This window comes from Aquila chrysaetos, chromosome 8 (genome assembly GCF_900496995.4).
Source record: "Aquila chrysaetos chrysaetos chromosome 8, bAquChr1.4, whole genome shotgun sequence".
In the NCBI taxonomy this organism is placed as follows: domain Eukaryota; kingdom Metazoa; phylum Chordata; class Aves; order Accipitriformes; family Accipitridae; genus Aquila; species Aquila chrysaetos.
This window is the reverse complement of record NC_044011.1, coordinates 998,519-1,012,983: the sequence shown is the minus strand read 5'-3', so window position 1 is coordinate 1,012,983 and position 14,465 is coordinate 998,519. Positions and strand designations below refer to the sequence as shown.

The window sequence follows — 14,465 nt, the reverse complement described above, 5'->3', positions numbered from 1 at the left end:
GCAGGAGGCGTTGCCGGCGCTTTTTTTTTCTGTTGCATTCCCGATGATTTTCATCACTCCTAAAATCTGAGCCAGCTTCCAGAATCGTCACTTTAGCCTTTGTTCTATTAATGTTTTTTGTCATATTCCACGGAAACTTTTTATCTCACAAAGGGCGTCTTTATGCTTCTTCCGTTTCTAAGTAAATAGTCAGGTGTGATTCAAAGTAGGAGGCTCCTTGCTCAGGGCTACATTTTAATACTGCTTTGTACTGTTAGCTCTGAAGCAGAGCTATTCAGACAGCATTTCGATGGAGTAAGTCAATATCTCTTTTACTGTGTCTTTTTGTCCCAGCTACTACAGTTTCTTGTCTCTGCTTAGGTTGTACACACAGCTCACCTTCAGGGATAACAGCCATGTCATGAAGCCCTGAATGTACATCTACAGTCCCGTGAGTACAATGGTGCTAGAAGGAACTTGGCTACCAATCCTGGAAATTCAAGTCTGCTCTTTTATCCACAGAGAGAGGGATGTTCTGTAATGAAAAAGCAATGAAAAGAGAGTTCATGCTTCAGGGCTCATTCAGTTCTTCACTTCGCTTCAGAGACCACCCAAGAGTGGAGGAATATGAAAAGACAATAAGCAGTGGATATTTTGTGTTCTTCTTTCGAACGAGAGCCTAGCAAACCAATCAGAAAGGGCAGGGTATGGCTACTAGCTAGCATAACTTAAAAATTATGAGGTGCTTCAGGAAAAAATGTGGAATAGCATAAAGTAGATGGAGGATGTAAGGCAAAAAGCTCCTGCTCTCTAAGCAGTGTGAACAAGAGTGCAAAGCTGACAGTAACATAGCTTAGCAGCTAATGCTCATGATGTTTTCTGTGATGAACATCTCAATCAGTTGTGACCACGGAGGACAACTTCAGTGTGAGTTTGGAGTTTACAGCTCCCATGTAAACAGAGCTTCAGGAGAGATACTGGTTGCCTCTGCAAAAAGGCTCTAAAAATGAGTGCACCAGGCATGGTCAAGTCCCACTCTCTATTCTCCATGCTGACCTGCGTCATGGGCAGAAACCACAAATCAAGTGTCACTAGCTAATAATGCAGGGTGTGGAGGAGAAGATATTTCTCATGTGTGTACATGGTGAATTGTTTGACTGTCTTCGCAGACAGGCCCCAACAACCCCTTCCCAACAGCCAAGTTCTTCCTTAGATCATTTGCCAAAGGAGGGGGGAAAGAGTATGGAAATAAGCAACAAGGGTACATTTGTGAGTAGCTTTAAAGGGCATGACTGCCTCCCCTCTATCTGAAGAAAGCTGGAAACAATACAGGAGTGGGGTGTGTCCTTGGAATATCAGGAGTTGCCTGCTCTGTAGAAGCACAGCTACCCAAGTTCTCATTTGCCACTGGTGAATGGAGACAAGTCTGTACGACTTGGAGAACTGGAGAACTGGAATCTCCACCATGTTTGCTCTGGCCGGAGGATGGGTTCAGTCTCTTGGCAGCAGCATCTTCTTGTCGCGTGAGCGCCAGGAGACGGGGCGCAAAGCCAGCGGATGCCCACTTTCTGCTCGTCCTCCCCAGGTGCGGATGGCAAAGGCGCAGCAGCGCGGGGGCGGCTGGGACGCGTAGCTCCAAGGAATGTACTTTCTCCCCGTCTTCATTTCCTCACCTTCACCTGGGTGATACAAAAGGGCGGAACTCGCGGGCTGTCCCCGCTGAGTGCAGCGGTGGCACAGGGAAAGGGGAATGTCGGTGACAAAAACAGCACAGAGCCCCCATGCAAGTCCAAACCCTCAGTCTTGACACGAGCAAAGCCTTTCGGACTGGCCAGCCCGCAGGAGTAACCGGCTTCCCACAGGCAGGCTATAGAATGAATAACTGTCACAACGTTACAAGGTTAACAGCATATTCTTTCTTTACATGAAATTGCCTTTTCTTTTATCTTTTGTTTCCTGTTTAACTGCTGTGTCATAAAAATACACATTGCTCAAAATATCTACGATATTTTGATAATACCACAAGGCAGCAATTAAAATCATGAAGTGATAATTAAGGCTTAAAAAGACATATTAAAAATTCTAAGACTTTATTTACATGACCTCCCATTGAACACAACCACAAATGACTGCATATTGTTTGTATCACACTCTCTTTTAAATAAAAGGCTGACTATTAAATCAGCTTCTGCCTCTGTTTCATGAGCACATGCACACTATGAACCCATTTTTTATACATTTCAAAATCAGAATGCCAGTTCTATGGCATAACAGTAATTTCATGGTAGCACACTGGTGTTTAAGCGTGCAATACTGTCTTACTTCAGGAGGAAAAGAGAGGTGAAGTTCTGGCTCCAAACATACATATCAGCAGACCTGGTAGATGAAACTACCCAGACAAAAACACTTCTCTGTTTGTTTTAGTGCACTTACAATGTTTGCCCTGGTATCAAATTATCATAGGAAAGTTCCCTAAAATGAGCTGAAAAGCCACACCTTAACGTCTCTTTCTAAAGTGGTGGTCTGTGTCAGATTAACTCAGTGTAGCCTGAGAAGTCAAACTGTCTTTCTGGAATAAAATACCACTTTCTGAAACCTGCCTCAAGCTGCCGCTGCCTGTCTGCATAAGCCACCACCTGCAGCTCCCTCCTCAGTGGATTTCTTAAGGTCAGACTAATTATTAATGCCTAAGGCAGGAGGGAATCAACATCTGTTTTCCGCACCTCTCACAATTTGCAGTAGCAGGAGTAATAATACTTTGCTAACAAAATCCCCTGTTAATGAGTAATTAAAACAGGGGCTTTTGCTAGCAAAGTATTATTTGTTGTTTCTATAGCGACACGGGTGTGCCCAGACCTTTCCAGGAGAAAGACATAAAGCAAGGATGAATTCCAGCAAGGCACCTTCAGCATCCCCATGCCAGGTGTCGCAAGGGTGGCAGCCAGAGGGGCACGACCGCCATCCCTGGGGAGAACAGGGGGTCCCTAAGAGGTGACCTGGGAAGCCCCAGGTGTTAGCTGCGGGCTGTGTCTGTCCCTACCCTTCTGGGGCATCTGAGCTAGGGCTGCCCAATGCCTGCCCTCATCCAGCCCCAGGGCATGGAGGATCCCTGGGGAGAGTCCCTGTGCTGAGCAGGGCTCCCTCGTCCAAGGATGTGGGAGCAGAGAGAGCGCAGTCTGTAGGACTGCGGAGATGCGGTGGCTGGAAGTGCCTCGGGTCAGGAATTGTGCCCTGTTATTTACTCGTGGCCCGTCCACGATGCACCACGAGGCCATGCGGTGGCAGAACGGTGGGAGCTGTTCTCCTGACCACAGTGCTCCTTTACTGGGTTGTGTTTACATGTCCTTCGGTGGAATCTGAGTGGAAATGAGATCACTGTTCGTCAGTGGTAAGCTCCAAAACCAAAGCCATGTCTACCACAAGTCGGTGGGTGCTGGGAGCACTTTAAGGCGGCTCGCTCAGGGCTGCTGCGCAGGGTGCGGAGGGCAGCTGATGCCCTGCACAGGTCACAGAGGATCTGCTCTGCGTGGACAGGGGGGATACAGCCCCAGGCAACACCGGGCAGAGCTGGATGGCTGCAGCACAGGGTGCCTCTAGACTGTGCATCCATGCTACCTCGGCTTGTGGTGTAAATGATGCACTCCAGGGATCCTTTCCACATTTTGAAAAAAAACCTGAATTCTCTCTTATCTCCCCATAAAATCCAGGCAGATTTTCTTGAAAGGGGTCTTAAAACTGTGTGGCCAGCTCTATTCTTACACACATTCAGTAGCGTTTCTCTGAATCATCCCATCGATTTAGAAGTTGGATTAATGAAGTAATAAATATGGCAGAATCCAGCCAAGAATGTGTCTGAACTGGCTTTCCAGGAACGGCTGGGTCAGCTGACGGCAACAGGAACTGCTGCAGCAGGAACAGCCACTGACAGCCAGGGAGTGCCAGAAATAACTCCCAGAAGAGTTTTAATCTTTTTGCTTATATAGACCATACCCACCACTAACCATCACTTGTGTTCCTCACCCTTCAGCGGTGCCTTCGGAAGCAAGAATTACACTAATCTGAGTTTGTATTTCTGGAGGGGTGTCAGCCAATGTATCGCTGCCACATCTACGGCTTAATTTTGTTTTACCACAAAGCTTGTTATCTGGACTGCATGGCAACTGCTGAGGCAGAGCTGGGAAGGGAATCGTTTGCAGGGTCCTGGCTGCATGACCCGGTTTTTGTTCACTTCCTTGCTTAGACTCACTGAGTTAAAAGCTTCAGCTCTGCTGTTGCTGTACATTGCAGCCAGGGAAGAAGGACTCTCCCCCGATCTGAAAGTCACAGTGCCAGATCTGAGGTGAAATACAAAGACTCTCACAAGTTTCACCTCCCACGACCCAGGTAACCAGTTCCTCTCTAGACGTCCACCCACACCAGCTCTCTTCACTGATGGAGCCAGGTCTCAAGTGTTATAGAAGTGTAGGTGTACTGGCCCCACCACCTGGGTACCAAAGATGGAGAATATTGCTCCTTCCACAGAGGAGCTTTGTCCTACAGCTCGAGGAGTGGGACAGCCTGGCTCTTCAGAGCAACAAGACAAGACCCTGGTTTGCACGAGTGCGCAGAAAAGCTTTATTTGATTTCTGAGTGCGGCACAGCGCTTAGAGAAAGGGTGAGGGAAGCAGGGGTGCGATAAAAAGAGAAGACGCTTTTTGTCATCTACACAGCCAGAGCACATAAGCTGGAATCTTCTTTTGCTTTGCTATGCAAGGTTTGCAGCAAACCACGCAGCCACCTTAGTGGGCAGACTGGGTGATCTGCTCACGGGAGGAGATCACCTTCCCATCCTGGACTTCCTCAAAGATTGTGCGGATTTGACGGGTAGTTACAGGTACTACAATGGAGAAAGAAGGAACTGTAATTTACAGGGAAGGAAGGAGAAAGTGTCTCAAAGATTTTCATGGATAGATTTGTTGTTACCAACAACTGCCTCAGAAACACAATATAACCACCACATTCCGACCCGTAAATATTATATAGTTTCAGTCTGGACAGATAATCTTCTGAAACATGTTTTGGTATATCATAAGAGTGGTTTATGTCAATTCACATTTTGAAAATATAATAAAATAGTAATTTTATTGAAGGTGTCTAAGGATATGACAGAGCTATGTGTGATCAATGCTTCAGCCAAGACATGTTCTTACCTTCTTTCACAGACTGCGAGATGTAGTGGGAAGACATGCTACAGGAAGAGAAAAGAGAAAGAATGGTCAGAAACAGAAAAAAAGTACATAGTCTCAAAGACCCAAACATTACTTAAAACCCCGCCTTTTCTTCTTGTAACAGTTTGTGAATAAAATGCCTTCTGGAAACTGCCTAGTGTCAAAATTGAAAGGAAGAAAATGGTAAGGATGTATGTGTGCCACGGGGATTCAGACATAAAGGCAGCACGCATCCCAGCTGCAACGAGCAGCAGTGGTACCTGCTCCTTCCCCAGGATCACGTAAACACTGGACGGATGGGAAGTGGATCCCAGGGATGCTGCAGTGCTGTGATAACCACTGGGCTTTTCTGGACTAGTAGGACCAAAAAGAGAGACCTTGCTGCATGCCATGGGTCAGGAAACGGGCTCACAGGATCCTCCAGGGAATGCAGATTTTCATTTTTTTTATTTGCTTCACTATTACCCATCTCCTCCCGATGTGCCCTCCCAAGCAAAGCCCCTCTACGTACTGGGCGTCCTCGCCCTCCAGGAGCCGGCGGTACGTGGCAATCTCCTGCTCCAGGCGGCATTTGACGTCCAGGAGGACCCTGTACTCGTGGTTCTGGCGCTCCATGTCGCACCGCAGCTCGGCCAGCTGCTCCTCCACGCTGGTGATCAGCCCCTGGAGCTGGGCCAGCTGGGTGCCGTAGCGGGCTTCCGTGTCAGCCAAGGTGCCCTCCAACGCCGCTTTCTGCGTGCAGGGGAGAGGAACGGGTTCAGGGGGGGGCGGAGGGTGGTAGGGATGGGAGCACCCATGCGTCCCCTCGCCTGCGCTCCTGCGTGCCCCCCACCCCGCAGGGAGCCGGCCCCTCGTACCGTGCTGAGCTGGGACTGCAGGTCAATCTCCAGGCTCTGGATGGTGCGTCGTAGCTCTGTGATCTCCGTCTTGCCGCTCTGAAGCTGCTCGGTGTTGATGGCCACCTCCCGGTTCAGCTCTTCCGTCTGCAACAAGGCAAAACCGTGCCATTACGGCACCGGCGAGCGGACACAGCCTCGGGTCCCACGCGCCCCACCGCACTGCCGGCGAGCCAGCTCACCTTGCTGAAGAACCACTGCTCGGCGTCCCTGCGGTTCTTGTCCGCCAGGCTCTCGTACTGCTCCCTCATCTCAGCCAGGATCTTGGTGAGGTCGATTCCAGGAGCCGCATCCATCTCCACGCTGATCTCTCCACCCACCTGCCCGCGCAGGGCATTCATTTCCTGGCACAAAAGAGAAACACATCTTCATGCAATCCAGCGACCAGTGTATAAAGATGTTGCTCTCAAGATAGAGTTCTATAGGAAAGGTAGCATCCTTCAGCAGGTATTTCTAGAGCAGATCAACACGGAGGAAACTGGGGCCTTTGCTCCACAATCATGAATAAAATAATCCAAATTCCTAAGAAATCTCCATTTGAGTTAATTCTTCAGAGAATAAATCAGAGCCTGTAGTTAGCTTCATTTCTCAGGAGTCAGACCTTCCAGGCCTGAAGCTGCTGGAATTGTTAATACATCTCTAACAGCTATAGTGGACATCATTACTGAAATAATAAGTGGTGAATGGATTTTATACAGGGTCCGGAGAGGATGCGCTGTTATCCAGAATGCATCATCTCTACTTCCTTATCACCACTTCTCATCTTCCCTCCCAGCAATTTAAAACTCAGCAGAATCTTAAAGGTTGGACCAGACCTCATATTTCTGGGCCCAGGCTGGACTTTTTTAAGCCTGCCTTTGTGCTCACCTCCTCGTGGTTCTTCTTGAGGTAGGCCAGCTCCTCCTTCAGGTTCTCGATCTGCATCTCCAGGTCAGCTCTGGCCAGGGTCAGCTCATCCAGGACTCTGCGCAGGCCGTTGATATCAGCCTCCACACTCAGGCGCAGAGTCTGCTCCGTCTCAAACCTGGAAACACAAGAACAGTCATGAAAGTTGCATGAGCCCTTGCCCAGCCAGGGACAGAGCACCTCGCTTTGTTGTTCGTTTCCCCTCCATGCTGCTGCTGGCATTGTGTCAATACTGCATGACCCTGATGGTGCATGGACAAACTTCTGATGGTGAATGCTAGTGAATGGAGGGGAACAACTGATAAAACAGTGTCCATCTGAGTCCATAACATCACCTTGCTCCTCATATCACTGGGCCTTGTTACTGGGTCTGGGTTTTGTTGAGCTACACACACACACAGGTTAGATGCACAGCAGAGGCACAGTGTAAGTTCTCTGCACAGGAGAGGTTGTACCATAGAGGAACAAGCAATGGGAGTAAAATAGTGAAGGTTTTGATGGAAGCGCCTATGAAATTTAGATAATGACCTGCTTTGGAAATGACACCTTCATTTTGAAGGCTTTGTTTCTATGTTGCCTTTTGGGGTGTTAGATGGGATTTTCTCCTCATTTTGTCAAACATCTCTGCAGAGTTTGTTCCATTTTTCCTGGAAAATGTGGCTTACTTGGTCCTGAAGTCATCAGCTGTCAGCCTGGCGTTGTCAATCTGCAGGAGGAGGTTAGCGTTGTCGACTGTAGCCACCAGGACCTGGAGGGTGGAGGATAAGGAAAAAGCACTAAATGAGTGTCAGGAACTCCTGGGCTGACCAAGGGATGGGAGCACAAGTGGGACTGTCAGGACAGGAATAGTTTTGGGGAAGCCTGGGGTTTCTTTAGCAGAAGTGTGTATTGAATCAGGACAAGTGAGACACAGCTGAGACTGACTGCAGGAAGGGGCTGATTACCCTGTGACGTCCCTTTCTGAAAGTCCATCAGTAAGTATTTCAAAAGGCAGCATGAAGCCATGTAAGATGTGTGAGATCTGATGCCAGCATTTGTTCCCATGCTTCAGGGCAGGTGCTGATTATGCAAGGGTCAAGAAGGAATCACTTGCTCCCCCATCCACAGCACCGTGCGGCTCTTCTGGCAGGACAGATGGACCAGCAGGGTGGTTGTGCTTGGCAAACCTTGTGCCCGCTTGCTACAGGATGGATTTAATTTCTTGACTGCAGAAATGGAGCAAAGTGCAGTGAGCAGGTGCCTACAGCTTCTAATACAAACCCAGGAGCAAATAATCCACACTGGGAGAATATTCAAGTCACAGTTTGGGAGGACATCAGTTATGGGCCCAAGGAGAGGGAGGGAAAATGGATTCCCTGCATCACTTGCCAGCACTCCTGCAGCTCCAGCTGTACACTGCCTTTCTTCAAGTTTCCTGGGGACAATTCATACGTAAGAAGTAACAGAGAAAAACAAAGTCAACTCCTGACTATTTCCTCCGAAATGGGGTGGTGGGAATCAAATCAGACCCGAGAGAAATCCCCCCAGATCTGCCAGGGTTGGTGGGTTTGCAGCAAGCCTGGCCTTGGGGCAGTGACTGCCAAAAGGAAGCAAAAGACTTGTAGTTGGTCAGTTCCATCCTTTTCTCTTGAGCATCTAAATCACATCAATACTGAGGAGCTGAAACAAGCTTGCAAATTCTTTGCCTGAATGTTTACAAATATGACATCAATGTTTCACAGTTTGCACACACCTACAACTTCCCCTGCACACTAATGTTAAACTCCAAAAAAATATGTATTATCAATGCAGATTTCTCTCTTCCCCATTTTTGCATTGTCCTTTTACATCTGCTTCTTCCAGTGAAAACTGCCATTTGTTCCATCTAGAAGGATGTAATCAAAAGCTGACATTGAGACATTTCTGAATTTCCAGCCTGGCTCTCTGCATGTGCATCTGAGACACTTTTTACGACATAGTTAGTGCTTACTAATTACAGAGGTAGCAGTCAGTGTTTCTGCTTCCTCTCTGATAACAAGACATCCCACTGTGTTAATCACAGCATCCTACCTTGTTCCTGAGCTCCTCGATAGTCCTGTAGTAGGGGCTATAGTCACGGTCTGGACCAGGTCCCTGCTTCTTGTACCATTCCCTGATCTTGACCTCCAGGTCAGTGTTGGCCTCCTCCAGGGCACGCACTTTGTCCAGGTAGGCAGCCAGGCGGTCGTTGAGGTTCTGCATCGTCTCCTTTTCGCCAGCCGGGAGGATGCCATCGCCACCTCCAAAGCCACCTCCAAAGCCAGCTCCAAAGCCAGCCCCAAAGCCAGCCCCATAGCTACCCCCCAAAGCCACTGCCGAGGCCCCCTCCTACGCTGCTGCAGTAGCTGCCCCCGTAGCCCACTTCCAAGCCCCGAGACAATGCGGGAAGAGACAGAGTAGCTGCCTCCGTGGACGCTGGGTGCTCTGTACCCTCCTCCCCCAACACGCACGGAGGAAAGCCTGCTGGAGCCTCCACCCAGGCCACCGAAGCCCTTGAGGGAGGTGGAGGAGGAGTATTGCCTGACCGTGGTGGTGCTCATGGCGAAGGCTGGCGGAGGCTGTAGGGCAGGAGAGCAACACCCGGCTCGGCAGCACAGACAGCGAGTGCTCGCTTCCCCCTGGCTTGGAGCCCTTTATAGCCCGGGCAGGAGGCGTTGCCGGCGCTTTTTCGTCACCCCTGACAGCCAGAGCCAAATTCCAGAATCATCATTTTTCTCTCCCCGATTTCATGTCTTTTGTCACATCCCACTAGAAGCACTACGGCACACACAGGACCTGCTCCTTCCGCTTTAGTTCCCAGCACCCAGCGTGATTCAGACAGAGGGCTCCTTGCTCATGGCTACGTTTTAGCATTTCACTGTTGCACCTGAGACGCAGAGGTGCTCGCTCCAGCTCCACCCCGCTGCTCCTCGATGAAGTAACACAAGTGAATGCTCTGTGATATGCCAAGTCGCCCGCAAGTGTCTTATATCATTAAAAATCTACAAATCTATTTATTTGCTTTTTTAAAGAGTCTAAAGCCAAGGAAAGCTGCTGACTCAAGAGCTCTGCACATCCATAGTATTTATATGGGCCGACCCAAAGCCAGATGGAAATTTTCCCGTCAGGACCTCTATCCCGGGACAAGCACAGACCTGGCAGTATTTGTGTACTGATACCGTATTTGTCAGAAATCTAGTAGCTCAAAAGAGAAGAAACTCCAGTAATTTCTGTTTACATACTGGTCTAGGGTGACTCTCTCTATAGAGACTGGGAAGTCCCTACAACAGTGGTCTTTCAGTCAGTTTAAAAGACAGATGCCTGACGTTTCCCAGTGGCACCTGCTTTGCTGCATCCCCTTTCACACAAACTCCACAGAAGCAGTCTGTGACTTCTAAAAGATTTGTGGAAGCTAAAAACTTCTGTGCCATGATTTCTTCTATCTCATTGCTGAGGCAAATTTTAATGCTTAAATAGTCTAAATCAGAGAAAAAGAATTCAAAGCTGCATTAGACACCCACTGCTGGGACATGTTACGTGCAGTTTCTGATGGGAAGAGTATGATCAGTCCTTACCAGTGCTTATGACTGCGTGCAGATATGCTTTTTCTACAGATTTGCAGCTGCAAGACACAATGCTAATGTAACTCAGCAAGACCAGCAGCACCTGTATCAAAAGTACTGATGGACAAAGTGCAACGCACACGGCAGTGAGGAGCAAGAACGCCACGACCACCTGTGAAGCAGAAGGTTTAAACAGGACAACGCAGAAGAGATGTACAGACATGAGGCAATGCAGCCACGCTGATAGCCACGCCTGCATCGTGCTATTAAGGGATTGAGCATAGTGATTATAGTAATGCAGCTGGACAGGTATTAGCGTGAAAAAAGCAGCAGAGCACTGGGAAGGGAGACACTGCACTGTTCTATCCTTTGTCGGGGAAAAAAAAATCCCTTTACTGACCTGGCGCCAGCTCTTGCAGTATACAGTGGAAAATTGCACACCCAACCTGCTGCCCTGCCTGGCTCCAGCATTGTCATCCTCTGCTGAGAGAAGTTATTTTTTCTTTTAGCAGAGGTGCCTGTGAGGTAGTGAAAGAGAGTTATAGGGATTAGGAACCCTTTTGTCTTTTCTCTCCTGTGGTGATCTCCTTCCTTCCCGGGGCCCCTCTGGCTGTTTTCACATTCTAATGCACTTAACTGATTTTGGAGTTGCTAAGATGTTCCCAGAGCCTCACCCTGGGTAATTCATAGTGCCTCCTTTCTTTCATCTGTTCTCTGAAGGACACAATAACAACAACGCTACATCTGCATTGCTGTTAGATCTCAAGGACTTAATAGGGAGTCACGTTCTCTTTCTTTAGCAGTTCCAGGAGAGGTGGTGTGATTTTTCTGGGCAGGCACCAGGGAAGCAGCTTAACCAGAAAGAGACTCCAGATCCTCTTAGTCGAGGGCTCCAGTCTCTGGGCAGCACTGCCTCAGAACTGATTGGCTTCAGATTTGGATTTTTGACTCCACAAGCTGCAAAATCTGGGGATTTGGGATGCACGTGTGCCCCATCCCTCAGAGAGCTGGGGGAAGGGAGGGGGCCCGGGAGTGACCCACTGCTGGCAAATGGCAGAGCGTGCAGACGACTGTGCTCAGCTTGCAGCACAGTCCTGGGGCAACCTGGCAGGGTGAAGATCAGTGTTCCTGCTGGCCCGCTTCCCTCCATAGCGGGTGGTACAGGATTACCCAACAGCCGTCGTGTGGGAGCTGTGCTCAAGAGCCATTCCTTGGCCACCCCTGCTCTGAGTTCTTCCAGATGTGCTTGCTTTGCTCATGTTTGCTCTAGCAAGCACCCTCCTGCTCCAGGCAGTTCCCATGTTGGCCGTGAGCCCCTCATGTATGCCAAAAACTGTGCTGTGAGGTCTGTCCCCCTGCTCAGGTCACCCTCACATTTTAGGCCAAGTTACGTGTCAGCCTGAAGGCGACAACTGCCCTAAAACAAGGCAAAGCCCCGCCACAGCCCCACAGGCAGGGAATATCTGGATTTAGGGCTCTTCTTTCTGTATTATCACAACCTCAGCCCATGTTTAAGCTCTTTTATTACAACTGGCAGAAGAACCTAAGAAGAGACCTGGAGATTGTCCTGCAATGTCAGCTTTTTCTGGTCTTTTCTGATCAATGTTCTTGCCAGTCCGCTGCTGCCCTGACCTCTGGCTGAGCTCCTAAACAATAATCCCCAAACTCTCTTACATGAGAAACCCTTAGCACGAAGTTCCCCTTGCGCTGGCTGTGTCGACAGGGCATGATTATACAGAGGAGCATGCACCACTTCAGCTATTTTATGTTACCAGAAGAATTCAATCTCCCTGGCTCTCCTGAAACACTCACCCACAATAAATTCCCTTGAGATAAAAAAAAAAACAAAAAAACCACACACATCATAACGTTCAGGAGATGGTATCAGAGTCTGTTCCAGCAAGAAGCATGCCAGAGATGCTATCTCTCCCTCAGGTGTGCTGCAGTGGGAAAGAAAGAACTGAACTCCAGTTTGCATAGGAAGGGAGGTGAAATTATATGTTAGAAGTGGACAAGCAGTGCACACAGTAACCCAATGTGGTGAGGGTTGGTGTGAAAAGGCCAGGGTCAGTGCGTTGCATTTGCCTCAAACAATAGCACTTAATTGTGCTTTTAATGCCATGAATAAGAGCTAATTAGGAGTCATTTGGTTTCCCCTGTGGGCCACCTTCTCCTGAGTGCCTTTCACAGCAATTCACAGCTCAGTAGAAACTAGCTGAAGGATGCAACACTGGGAAAGATGTCTCCTGCATGTAAGGAATGGCAGGCACAGGCTTTACCCTTGCTGACAGGCTTGCTCTGTAAGTTTGAACACCAAAATGGGTAACAAATATATCAAGGTGTGGAGTGAAATATGCTTTGTTTCTGTCTCAGCTGCTGATCCTTTATCATCTGTTAGGACATGTCCTGACAGCCCCCCTGCTGTTACCTGGAAAAAAGCGATCCTAGATCTATTACCATGAAAGGAAACTCGATGGTGTGCGTGCAATTGAAACTCCCTCTGGGCAGGCTCAGGGCATTTAGCCATCAGCCAACGAGCCAAGGCTGGCCCAAGCTGCAGGGTGCTGGCTGATGCTCACCCTATTTGATCCCCTCCTGCCTGCTGTGCCCCTGCAGGATGGAGGAGAGACAGGCAGCACTGCCTAGTCCCCTTTAGCTGCAGAAGGGGAGGAGGCAGCAAGGGAGCCAGCAGGGCAAAGGACTGACTGGAGGGAAGACAAGGGGAGTGACTCCATATTGTCCGTCTCTGGGCTCCAAACTGGGTCCTGCCAATGGTGAAGCCAGACCTTGCTCCGCCTGTGGGACCCTGCAGGCAGCCTCCATCGGCAGGCCTGTGTCAGGGCCGCACTGGTCCCTCGACAAGCCCTTTTCTCCTCTCGCTGAATGTGGAAGAAGGTGATGCTCCATGTTGGCCCATGCCTCAAGCTGTTTGCAGAGCATCAGGCAAGGTCCTGATGCGGAGGAGCGATCCCCCATGCTTCCAGCGCTGCAATAAAGAATACTGAACTCCATCACCGAATGCTCAATTTGTGAAACAATCCTGGCCCTGCGTCATTTGATGCTTCACAAGCCACCTCCACCAGTGAGCACGTTGCTGAAGCACAGACCTGCTCCCTGCCCTGAGACCCGCTCTGCCCGTTTCGGCAGAGTGTGTGCCAAAGAGATCCCCTTAGAGGAGTGATTCCCAGTGAATCAGTGCTGTGAACGCAGCCAGTTCACACGCTCCGTTGCTCAGCTGCAGGAGCAGCTCAGCCAAGGGGCTGGGCAGTGTGGAGCGATGATGCGGTTATCTCTGCTTTGCTTTGGGGATAACAGACCTGTCTGGCACTAGACGGTCTTTCAACAGATCGTTCAAGCTCTTCCCCTGGGTCCTGCTGCCGTTATTCATCCTCGCAGCCACCCAAGCACTGTGATTGCCCATCGTGCTCTCAGCTCACCCAACCAAAGGCCGTCTGAGCACTGCTTTTCTGGCTGGCATGTTTTAGCAATAAAGATACTGAATGGCTTTTGATCACAACCAGTCTTGTCTCCAAGGTCTGGCTCAGCCCTTCTGCCCCTGCTTGGGGACAAGGAACTCATTCCAGCAAGCTCAGCGCTGTGAGCAGCTCGGCTCCCTCTTACCCTGAAAGGGCTCTCTGGTGACATCTCAGCTCATGTGCTCCAGCTCAGGCTCAGGCCAGTAACAGTATGCAGAGCCATGGACCAGAGACGGGGATTCCCTGGTCCGGAGCCCAAATTGGAAGCTGTTCCATAGTGTGTGTGGGACCAAGGCTCTCCCTGTGAATCTCTCCGAGCTGCAGTCAGAGGCATGACCGGAGTTGTTCTGGCTGGCAAAGGGAGGACAGATGGACAACAAATCAGTGCTTGTTTTACTCTAGACAAAAGAATATTGTTTGTGTCTGTGCAGAGTCAAACTC

The 14,465-nt window shown here is 49.5% G+C and overlaps 1 protein-coding gene across 1 annotated transcript; it reads right to left on the bottom strand.

Moving 5' to 3' along the window:
- Positions 1-4,573: 4,573 nt before the first annotated feature.
- On the bottom strand, positions 4,574-10,040 carry LOC115344426 (keratin, type I cytoskeletal 14-like). The gene is given in 10 exon segments (XM_030021696.2): positions 4,574-4,855; positions 5,169-5,206; positions 5,698-5,918; positions 6,044-6,169; positions 6,265-6,426; positions 6,950-7,106; positions 7,654-7,736; positions 9,038-9,304; positions 9,306-9,365; positions 9,367-10,040. Coding segments are annotated over 10 exon segments (1,392 nt in total). The 5' UTR covers positions 9,547-10,040; the 3' UTR covers positions 4,574-4,757.
- Positions 10,041-14,465: the final 4,425 nt, after the last annotated feature.